The sequence below is a fragment of the Notolepis coatsorum genome, assembly GCF_963971535.1.
Source record: "Notolepis coatsorum genome assembly, chromosome: 19".
NCBI classification, from domain to species: Eukaryota; Metazoa; Chordata; class Actinopteri; order Aulopiformes; family Paralepididae; genus Notolepis; species Notolepis coatsorum.
In genome coordinates, this window is record NC_140183.1 from 82,321,581 (window position 1) to 82,333,669 (window position 12,089).

The 12,089-nt window shown below is 44.4% G+C and overlaps 1 protein-coding gene across 1 annotated transcript in view; it reads left to right on the forward strand.

Annotated features, from left to right (window-relative positions):
• The first annotated feature begins 1,130 nt into the window (after window positions 1–1,130).
• rasip1 (Ras interacting protein 1) overlaps window positions 1,131–12,089 on the forward strand; it is a 16,926-nt gene continuing 5,967 nt past the window's right edge. The window contains exons 1-8 of the mRNA XM_084335980.1: window positions 1,131–1,391; window positions 5,345–5,466; window positions 5,829–6,277; window positions 6,448–6,711; window positions 7,600–7,847; window positions 8,007–8,165; window positions 8,752–8,956; window positions 11,134–11,432. Of these exons, the coding sequence (XP_084192106.1) occupies window positions 5,345–5,466; window positions 5,829–6,277; window positions 6,448–6,711; window positions 7,600–7,847; window positions 8,007–8,165; window positions 8,752–8,956; window positions 11,134–11,432 (1,746 nt within the window). The 5' untranslated portion in view covers window positions 1,131–1,391. The remainder of the gene's footprint in view (window positions 1,392–5,344; window positions 5,467–5,828; window positions 6,278–6,447; window positions 6,712–7,599; window positions 7,848–8,006; window positions 8,166–8,751; window positions 8,957–11,133; window positions 11,433–12,089) is intronic.

A 12,089-nucleotide genomic window follows, 5' to 3' on the forward strand; every position in this document is an offset into this window, starting at 1 on the left:
TCAGAGCGTCTCAATACTATGGAGGTACACTGTGTGCTTTGGAGGAACCAATAGGCTTATAGGCCTGCTGAGAATCCAGACATCCAGATGTTTCCATATTTTATTAGTTGCCTTATATCTATAATGTACATTGCACAATACCCAGTTGTTCAATGGGCTTTTTAAGTACTTATAATGCAGTGTTGATTAAGCAACAATAACATTATGAAGATGCCTTTAAACTAAGGTTCCAAACTTTTTCTCTTTCTTCCTCACTCTTTTCTTTTCCTGTCACCATCTTCCTGTTTTAGATGAGGTCAAAGGTCACAGGTGTCTCTCTCCGTCTAACTTCCTGTCACACTACTTCCTTCTTCCTCTTTCCAGCAAAGCCCCTCCGACTCAAACAGGGCCCTCTTCTAGACACAGCTGGATGCCTTATGATGCAATTCTGCCCCATCAGAAACCTCAACGCAGCAGCACTGTATTTGTACAGTACAGTGACATTCCTCAGACTATAGGAGAAAGAAAGTCATCTCCCATCAGTTCTGACTGATTGTCGAGCCATCATTTCGACGTGTAGTGCCAAAGTCAAACTGTATTTGGGAGAGCTCTTTCTCCACACCATCTTGGATTGTGAATAGGAATAGGGTAGGAATTGTTTAATTAAAATATAAATCGTTCTTTAGGTTTCACTGCCCCCCAGCTATCGCACCAGCTAATGGGGATCCCTAATAAAATAAAATCAAATCAAATCCCTAACTGCATTTCATCTCTAGTTATGCATCCCACAGCACCCGTACAGCACCCATGTGTCCTCAGTGGGGGAGTTTATGAATCCATCCACCCATTATTCATGTCTTGATAGTGTTTAAGTACAGTATATACAGTAAGACCTCTAAGACCTGTATGTGAGGGTCAATTCTCAATGTCCCGCTTTCTCTCAATGTCTCTCTCTCAATGTCTCTCTCTCAATGTCTCTCTCTCTCTCTCTCTCTCTCTCTCTCTCTCTCTCTCTCTCTCTCTCTCTCTCTCTCTCTCTCTCTCTCTCCTCACTAACTCAGGATATAGGTGTTGTCCACTGCAAAGGAAGGAAATTCTGTCACTTAGAACAATGGGCCTGTTTCTCTATCTATAGACCCGGAGAGGCCGAGAACCAGAGAGAGTGACCAGTCTTTAGTCCAGATAGAGAGTGAAACGAGAAGAGAAAAGGTATCCTAGCTGAAAAAGTGAGACCTATGGGTATATAGTAGGTATGTGACGCGTCGGGAAAAACTTGAAAATGGAGTTTTTGTCATGGGGAGAAAGGAAAACACAAGGTTTTTAGATTGTTTTGAGTTGTGCGTTTGTGTTTAGGTGAGAAACAGGATAAAGGATCAATATTACGCATAAAGAAGGATAAGAAGTTCCCGTGGGTAAGTGTTTTTACAATTTCTAAATACACATTTCCTTCCTGAGCCATGTCTGATTGTAGCGTCTTCACAATAACCTCACAATCTGGGACTCGACACCCCTCTCCTTCTCCTCAAGTCTCAAGTCAACACTATCTCTCTCTATTGAATAACGAACAAAGACACAAACTATGTCGCTATCAGTGCGTGTATCAAGGCCTCAAATTTGATTTAACATAATACAGTATTTCAAAATGATATTCATTGTATTCATAGCTTCATGCATGAAAGAGACATTGTTGCTGGGGAGAATTCTGATTCCTCCTATTTCCTGTCCCAATTTCTCCCTGTCGTGTGTAAAAACCAAGTCTGATTTTTAAGTATTGGTACTATTTTACGTAGCATTTACATGGAGGGACGGACGGCCTGTGACCTTGTTAGAATGGGCATTTCCCTTTTGTCACGACAGCTGGACCTGAGTCGCACAAAATAGGCTTCCTGTTTTAGTACTGTTGCAGATTTGGGGGTGATTTCTCAGTTTGCATTCACTACGTTGACAGCCTATCATAGCTATTATATTATACAGTATATATATATAATAGTTATTGTATTATAGGTATTTCTTGATGATGAGATCATTCCTTTTTTGTTACGTTCTGTCTTGGCTTGGCTGACACCCCTGCACAAAAAGGGCAGCAAATTAGACCCAGGCAACTACCGCCCTGTTTCTATCCTTACCTCCATCTCGAAAGTCATGGACATTTTTTTATACGAACAGGTCGAAAAGTACCTTGCGGAAAAAAATCGAATCTACGAATTCCAATCTGGCTTCAGAACATCCCACTCCACTGACACATGCCTTCTCTATTTAAACGACCACATCAAACAAGAGGTGGACGCGGGCAAATACTGCGGCATGGTCATGCTGGACCTACAAAAGGCCTTCGACACTGTCAATCACACTATTCTGATTGACAAGCTAAAAGCAATTGGTTTTGATAGTCTATCAGTGAGCTGGATGCAATCCTACCTGGAGGGGAGAGAACAGATGGTGGAGGTAAACGGTACCCTATCCCCCCCCCCCTCACAGTGAGCTGTGGTGTTCCACAAGGAAGCATACTAGGACCGCTACTGTTCCTAATTTATGCAAATGACATGTCGTCAGCTTGTGACTGCAACTTGTTCCTGTTTGCGGACGACTCAGCCCTGCTGGTCTCTGACAAGAACAAGTTACAGGTTGAAAAAACCCTCAGCTCGGAACTAGGCAAAATCTGCATATGGCTCGCTGATAACAAACTATCATTACACATTGGCAAAACAGAGTCCATTCTCTTCGGTTCAAATAACAAACTCAGCAAAACCGATGGCTTCTCAGTTACAGTGGGTGACAATATTGTCACAAGGAAAGATGAAATTACCTACCTGGGTTCCATCCTAGAGGCAAATCTTTCCTGTGACAAAATGGCATCCAATGTAATAAAAAAAAGTCAAGCAACGAACTCGATTCTTGTACCGGATCTCCTCTCTGGTAAACAAGAATACCCTGAAGACTCTGGCAGGAGCACTCATTCAGGGGTACTACGACTATGCTTGCACCTCATGGTACCAAAGCACCTCAAAGGCGCTAAAAACAAAATTACAAACATCTCAAAACAAACTGGTCAGACTACTGCTTGACCTTACTCCTAGAACCCACCTCACCCCTGCCCACTTTGACAGCAACTTGCAATGGGCCTGGTCTACAAGATACACTACACCAGTGGTTCTCAAACTTTTTACACCAAGTACCACCTGAGAACGTAGCTGGCTCTCCAAGTACCACCATATGACCGGCGTTAAAATACAGTCTATTAGCTATGCACAGTTCACGCAGGAGGCAAATGTATTCCTAATACCATTATTTATTGTTAACTTTTGTCAGACACAGCCACAATGTACAAAGGGATAGCACTAGAACTAGCAAACGCTTCCACACAACTCATACAATGCAAGGGGCATTGAGAACATAATAACTAACATTCTCACATAGCAAGTGAGAAAATTAAGAACAACTGTATTTCAGCAAATGTACATAATTCTCTCTCTATCTATCTTTCTCTCTCTCTCTCTCTCTCTCTCTCTCTCTCTCACACAGCAAGCAATTGTCCGTCATTCTCTCTCACACTCACACTCACACACACACACACACACACACACACACACACACACACACACACACACACACACACACACACACACACACACACACACACACACACACACACACAATTATTTTGTTACAAAAACTTAATTTCCTGCATTCTGGTGCAGGAATTTTTGAAATGTTACACTTTAAATGCCAGTGTTTGTGATGGGCATCACAAATTATTGTAAAAAAGAAAAGAAAACACATATTCAATATATTTTTGAATGTTTACCCTTTAAATGCCAGTTTGTGTGATGGCATCACAAATTATTGTTAAAAAAAGTAAAGTAAAATATTTACAATATATCAAATGCAAAGTACATTTTTCTTGGGGGGATTATTACAGGCTAGGCATGTGTCAATGATTAGCAGCAACACATATTTTGATGGATTTTTTTGTAATGTCAGATTTAACACCAACTCTTTTCAGAAAAGTGGGAGTATTTCATTTTTTATCTGACATTACAAGAAATCTAAAAATCAATGGTTATGATCAGGGCTGAAGTTGAATTAAAGATTTATGACTGTTTAGACTGCATTACTCTCTGTCACAGTGATCTCTTGGTTGTTCCCCACTTAGATTATCTAACTATCGCGCTGCCGCAACCAGAAACACTGGCCTGGCCTGCTTCTAAGTTCAGTGGCCTGTCTAAAAAAAAAAAAAAAAAAAAAACCTTTTTTTATTTTTTTTTGCTTTTTTGGAAATGTTTTCAAGTACCACCAGCAGTACCACCAAGTACCACTAGTGGTACGCATACCACAGTTTGAGAACCACTGCACTACACGACCAAGGTACCCATGTACATGTCAAAATACTTCCCAAAGGTCAGTGAATACCACGATCACAACACCAGAGGGAGCTCCACAAATCATGTTAAACCCAGATCCGGCTCAAACAAGGGACTAAACACGTTTTGCAATTATGCCACATCAATGTGGAACGCCCTACCCAAAGCTGTAAAGGAATGTGAATCACTACCCACTTTCAAAACCACTCTCAAAGAACACCTACGGGAGGCTGCAATTCGAAACTGGCCCCTGTAAATGTCCTAACCCAACCCCCTCCAATGTACAGTAAATGACCAAGTATGGTTTTGTCAATATTCCAATGTACAGTTTTGCTTGTACAGTTGTACAGTGTGTGTCCCCCACCCACCCACCCATCCTACCCAACCTCCCCCCCCCCCCCCACCCACCCAACCACCTCCAATGTACAGTCCCCCGCCCCACCTACCCAACCTCCTCCAATGTACAGTTTCTACGTCAAATGTATATACTCTCTTTTCTGGACTCTTTTTGTATCACAAACAGTACTGTATTTGCAAATCTGGTATGTCATAAATGTATAGATGTAGCAGTAGGCCCCTACTGTCTATCTGTATGTCATGTATGTCATATATGTTATGATGAATTGAAAATGGGGGACCCTGATGTAAACAAGACGAAAGTCTTTCTCTGGTCTGCATCCCCTTAACAATTGTATGTATTGAGCTGTACTGTACTGTACCCATTCTGCAATCTGTTAATAAAGTTTTCAATCAATTCAATCAATCAAACACACATTCCTCACTAGAATGTGGGGATGGATTAGTGGAAATCCGCCAGGTAGCTTGACATACTTAAGATTAGGTGCTGAAAAATCATATTATGCCGTTAGCAATTCTTCTCTCTCTCTCTCTCTCTCTCTCTCTCTCTCTCTCTCTCTCTCTCTCTCTCTCTCTCTCTCTCTCTCTCTCTCTCTCTCTCTCTCTCTCTTTCATTCGTTCTCTCTCTCCCTCTCTCTGTCTCTCAGATGGAGGGGTCTGATAGTCCTCGCTTCAGAAAGCTCCATTTTCCAGTGGGTCTGTGGATCAACTCGCCCAGAAAACACTTCGCCAAACTGGGAAGTCGCTGGCCCAGCGCCGCCTCTGTCAAGTCAGTCTTGAGCCCTGAAAATAAACGACATACATCTTTTTCATGCATCATTTATACAGTTTGTTTAGTTTTGGTTGGACTATGGAGACTCACAATTTAGCTTACAATTCATCAGGCGTATAATGAATGGTATCTGCCTTGTTTGTTATTTATGTATTGACGACACTTCCTCAGCTAATCTCTGGGATAAGCTGTTGTTAAGTAACTAAGCGCCGGGCCCTGCAGACTCTTCCTGTGTGTTATTTTAGTCCATGTTGCTTGTCCATGTTAGGTCAGTCATAACTCACAGCTGACCAGTCCCTTCCGCTCCCCCTCCTCTCTCCTGCATCTGTTTTCCCCCACGTCTCCTCTGCCGTTCCCAGGTCTACGACCAGCTCTGACGCAGCCTCGCTCCACGAGGCCCCTTCCTCTTCCCTCTCGGCCTCCACACCCTCGCTGGCTTCCCCTGCCCCTGCCCCGTCCCCATCTCCCTCTCCGGCCTTCCTCCGGCCGCGGCCCGCCGGGCCCCAGTCTCGCACCAAGCGCCTCTCCCACCTCTTCCTGCGGGGGCGCTCCAACAGCGACCGGGACCGCGCGGTGGGCGAGAGGGAGAGAGAAGTGTGGGCCCACTCGGCCTCCTCCTCGTCCCATCATTACCTTCCCCCAGCCACCTCCTCCGCCCCGGGCCTGATCAAGATATACGGGGATGCCCTCTCCAGCGGGGCCAACTACCGCTCCCTGCTGGCCAACATACACTCGACAGCCAGGCAGCTCATTGCTCAGGTCATCACCCGCTACACGGAGAGGGAGAGGGAGGAGACAGATGACGCAGGTGAAGGCCAGGGAAACATTCTCTCATTTGGACCCTTGGAGTCACACATTACAGGGAATAGTTTGTTCATAAAAAAAAAAAATCAAACGGATTTGGGAATGACTTAATATAAACATAAACAGTAGTGTTATGGAAAAATAATTACCCCCTTTTCCTTCATTACCTTCCAGTTCTCCAGAAACACAGCCCAGAGGACTTCCTGTTGTGTGATGTCATTGGAAAGCCCATCCAGCAGCCAGATGGAGCCGTCCAATGGGAGACAGAGTGCCGGAGGGGCGTGGCCCCATGGGAATGTCCCTTGTTACTGGTGGACATGTGGCGGCCCAAGGACGGAGTGGAGCGGCGCTTTGAAATGCAGAGGAAGGACGACTATGAGAGAGAGGAGAAGGAGCGTGAAAAAGAGCGAGAGAGGGAGGGAGAGAGCTGTCAAGGAGGTACACAAAAGACTGTCCTCTAGTAGTGTGAACAGGAAACTCCATCCCAGCACGCAAACTGGTTCCCATGGGTCTTGATGATCACAATCGGGATCAGAATAAACTTTATTAATAAGTGTATAAAGTTCATTTACACAATGAATGTGGAGGAATTTAGTCTCGGTGACAATGGGAGCAGACAGACGTTACAGAGTTCCACAGTATGACAGACACACAGGACGTCACCTACTTCATCGCCATCGACCTTTATTGAACCCTTTCACTACCACACTACAGAAGGTTAACCATTTCACTACCACACTAACCCTTTCACTACCACACTACAGAAGGTTAACCATTTCACTACCACACTAACCCTTTCACTACCACACTACAGAAGGTTAACCCTTTCACTACCACACTAACCCTTTCACTACCACACTACAGGCGGTTACCCGTGGTAGTGAAAGGGTTAACCTTCTGTATTGTTGCAGTGCGCGAAGGTTGATTTTGAGTGTGGGCCCTCGTTCTCAATGATAAAACATAATAAAATGTGCAAAAAATAATAACATTTAGGCAACAATAAAACAATAGAATACAAGCAAAACACAGATTGAATAAAACAGTTTACAAGATGAACCAGGGAGGTTTGAGATCATGGCCCTGATCAGCTTGTGCCGAAGACCAATCCAAGAAGTTGGCGCGTGTGTAAAACAAAACTGACTTTCCGAAGTTCAGACATTTCCTTTAGCGGGTTAGTTAGTTAGTTAGTTAGGGTCCAAGTAGCTTCGAACTATAGCCATCATTGCAATATAAGGCGGTAGCTGTGTGCAGGGACAGCGAGACGACGAATAACGGATGGACTGTTCAAACTCAACTAAACCTAATCGCCGGTTGTCTCCATAACAGGTGTCCGCTGGAGGCGGAGCAGGATGTCATCGGGGGGCGGTGCCGAGGAGGGGGGCGAGCGGGGGCACCGGGGCCGGAACTCGGAGCTCCGGAGGAGCATCAGCGACATGAACCTCAGCCTGAGGCGTCGCCAGCAGGGCAACCACGTGGGCAACGACCCCCGTCGCTCTGGCAACCTGGCTAACAACAGCGGAGGACTGCAGGACAGGAAGAACATCGTGAGCATGATCGCCCCGCTGCACGCGGAGGTGAGGAGGACGAGGGTGCGACGAGGAGGGAGGGAGGGAGGGAGGGAGGAGAGTGGCGGTCTGAGAGTGGGAAGGAAGGAGAAGAGGAAGAGTTTGGCGTTTTTTTTTGGGCGGTCGGCGTTCTAACCGTAATGCCTTCGCCCCCCCCGCTTGTTGTAGGTTATAGGGTCGAAGGCTGAGGGCAAGGTGGGATGGACCAACCAGCCGGTGGAGGAGGAGAAGGACTTCTGTGACCTGGAAGTGATGTCACAAAGCTTGATCCTTCCACCCACGGACCGGCCCTACTTCCTCCTGCTGCAGGGCTACGACCAGAGCAAGGTAAGACATGCACCATCAGATGATCACACACACACGCACACACACACGCACGCACACACACACGCACACACACACAAAATACATACACACAAACAAAATACATAGACACACACGTGTACACACAGATGGAAGTATATAGCACAGACGTGCACGTGTGGATGCACACAGACGACGTGCACTGAGCCACACACATGTATACTGTCCACACCCTGAACATGACATCATACCTGCATGTCTCCAATCGCCACGTACCATCACTGTTTCCATCCCTCTTCCAGCCTCTCCCATTCAACCGCCGGCACAAAAGCAGCCTTGCCGCGGCACAATACGTCCACAATACCACCTCCAGAGACAGTACAAAACCCTCTGTGTACATCGCACACAATGACCTCACACAGGTTCCTATTGTAGCCAACTGTGACACACTTCATACCCTATCTGCCGCCTTCTGCTCAACTTAACCTCTCCAAGATGGGAGATTATCACCATAACTGTAGCGTTCTGAAGATAACATACCTCCCTCTCTCTCTATCCCCCTCCCCCTCCCTCTCACCCTCTTTCTCCTCCCGCCGTGTGTTTTGTTCAGGATTTTGTTTTGTCCATCATGGCGGGGCACACGCATGTGTTTGGGAGGAAGACCACGGCGAGGGAGAGAGAGAAGGACAGAGAGAGGGAACGGAAAGGGAAGAGGCCGCTCAAGGTGGACACCATCCTCTCCGCTCCCGACCTCCTGGCCAGGCACCTGTTGGTCAGGAGAGACTCGGCCGTTCCTGAGACGCCCTCCGGACAAGGTGCAAACCCCCCCCCCCCCCCCCCCCCGCTGACTCAGGTCTCTTAAGGTCCAGAGTAAAATGGAGTATAATCACTCTACAAGGAAACAACTGATAAACTCATGAACTTGTGAAAATGGTTTTGAGACACGTATACGCATTTAAAACACATATGTTTATTGATTTAACCTTTATTTGACCAGGTGAGTCCCAGAGACCGGGCTAAGAAGGGCAGCCGGACATGTAGTTCCAGACACAACATAAGACTCACATCAAGGCTCAGGGAGGAGATACAATCACATTATCAATTAAAAGAGTTATAATTATCAATAGACTCAGATTCCATAGACTTTACAATGGCTTTAAATTCAGTGAGAGTAACTGAGTCCTTGACGCCCATTCTGCAAGCTGTTCCAGCCAGAGGGTGCAGAAAAACAAAAAGGCCTTCTTGCCAAACTCAGTCCAAGCTTTAGGAACAGTCACAAGATTAGATTAGATTAGATTAAAATGTATTGTCATCGTACAGCACAGGTACATACAACATTAAGTTTGTTGTGTCCTGAGACCGTAAACCCATAAGTGCCAAGTATTTTGGCCATACACAAAGATAAACAACAGAGGAGTCTACCTACAATGGCCTTATAGATAAGAAGAACATAGCAGTGACTAAGCCCATGTGTTGACGGAGTGGGCCAGTTGATTTTACAATGATGAAAGAGGGCTCTGCAGTTTGCAATGAACCTCAAAGCTCCACGTTCCACAACGTATGAAGACAATGAAGTGATGCATTCATGTACAACAGATCACCATAATGATCAAGAAAATGTATGAATGTAGCTTCAGCCAGTCATCTGACATCAAGAGAAAAACAAGACTTCATTCCTGAAATTTAAATCTAACTTCAATTTCAGCTTTTTTTTCAGTCAGATTCTGTAAACACAGTATGAGATGTGAAAGCGATACAAGAGAAAGACAATTGACAGTGTACACTACTGTATGTCATAAATGTATCATCAGTACCACAAAAAGAAGCAGAAACAAACAAACAAACAAACAAAAACAAAACATTAAACACAGGCACACATAAAAAGGCATCTACATTGAATCCATTCATCCATCTTCATAGGTCCATGTAACCAGGGCTGGACAGTAAATTAAGTGATTGTACTCGGGTACTATAAATAAATAAATAAATAAATAAATAAATAAATAAATAAATAAATAAATAAATAAATAAATAAATAAATAAATAAATAAATAAATAAATAAATAAATAAATAAATAAATAAATAAATAAATACAGTTTGTAGGTACTCGAGTATTCCATTAAAGGGCACTTTATACTTTTACTCCACTGCATCTCAACGGATGTATTCTACTTTTACCTCCACTACATTTACCTGAACCATGAAGTTACAGTTACTTGAAGAAAAAATACAAAACATGAGGATTTTGCATACAAAACATGGGAACTGTTGATGAAAATGATGCATTTTCAAATTTCTAACCATATAACTTTAAGTAAACAGAACCAGCGTACCTGGACCACAAGCACTTTAACTGAATGCTCTCAAGTATTGAAATACAGGAATGTCACTACATAAGTACATTCAATATCAATACATTTATACTTTTACTTAAAGATCCCATGGAAATAAAAAAATTGTTTTCCTCCATTTCACCCCTTTTGTCTGATTCTAGTTCTCATCTATTTATCACTATATGCCGTGGAATCCACAAAGATAATTTCCTTCTTATTTTCGTCTAAAGAAATCCATAGTTGCACTTAAGGGCAAACACCCCAAAAAATGTCCAATACATTTACATTTGGAACCGCTCCCTCCAATGCACGGGTACTTTAGGATATCAGTCAAAAGTGCATAAATGCATAAGTGATGCCATAAATGCTGTTTCTGTCGATCTTTAAGTAGAATAGGATATTTATTAATCAGAATACTAATCAGGCTATTTGTACTTTTCAAGTAAAGGAATTGTGTACTCGCCATTATTTCATTCAGAATACAAAATGTTTACAGCCAAACTGTGTAGTATGTGTAGAAGACCTACAGACTATAGTACGACATAATGTACAGTATGTACTGTAGTATGCACCAAAGCATCATACTGTTGGAAAATGTATTCAGATCTGTATCTTCCCTGAGTGTGTAGACGTATCATTCGGCTGCTCTCGTCCCCAGCTCTGATACGGCCTTTCAGAGGAGGGGTAGTCACACACAACGCAGTGGCCCTCTACAGGGAATCGGTCCTGAAACCGGGGGATGTGATTGGTCTGGGGGGTCACTTCCTCTTCCTGTACCGTGACCCCCGCGTGACCCCAGCTCCACCGCTGGCATTGGCTCTGCCGTGGCAGGCCGACGCCACCTCCACCTGCTGCCCCTCGGGACTGGTAGACAGACAGGAAGCACTGAGGCACTACCTGGGTTCCACAGATGCACTTCTGAAGTTCCATCCACGCCATGCTGATGCCCTGCTACAGGTGAGTGAGAAGAAGGGCAGGATACTCACTGGTACTAACTGGTTCGGTCAACTAAACGTGTTTGATAAAAGCTAAACTGAGTAGGTTGTAACTAATAGGCTAGTTAACTAATAGCTTAGTTAAGATAGCGCAGTGGGGTTATTTGTGTGCCTTCTTCCGCCTTTGAAGGCAGTATACGGTCTACCCTGCCAATAAGCAGGACATTATAGACAGCCTACCCTGTCAATAAGCAGGACATTATAGACAGCCTACCCTGTCAATAAGCAGGACATTATAGACAGCCTACCCTGCCAATAAGCAGGACATTATAGACAGCCTACCCTGTCAATAAGCAGGACATTATAGACAGCCTACCCTGTCAATAAGCAGGACATTATAGACAGCCTACCCTGCCAATAAGCAGGACATTATAGACAGCCTACCCTGTCAATAAGCAGGACATTATAGACAGCCTACCCTGTCAATAAGCAGGACATTATAGACAGCCTACCCTGTCAATAAGCAGGGCATTATAGACAGCTTAACCTGCCAATAAGCAGGACATTATAGACATCTTAACCTGCCAATAAACAGAACATTATAGACAGCTTAACCTGCCAATAATGCAGGGCATTATAGACAGCCTACCCTGCCAATAAGCAGGGCATTATAGGCAGC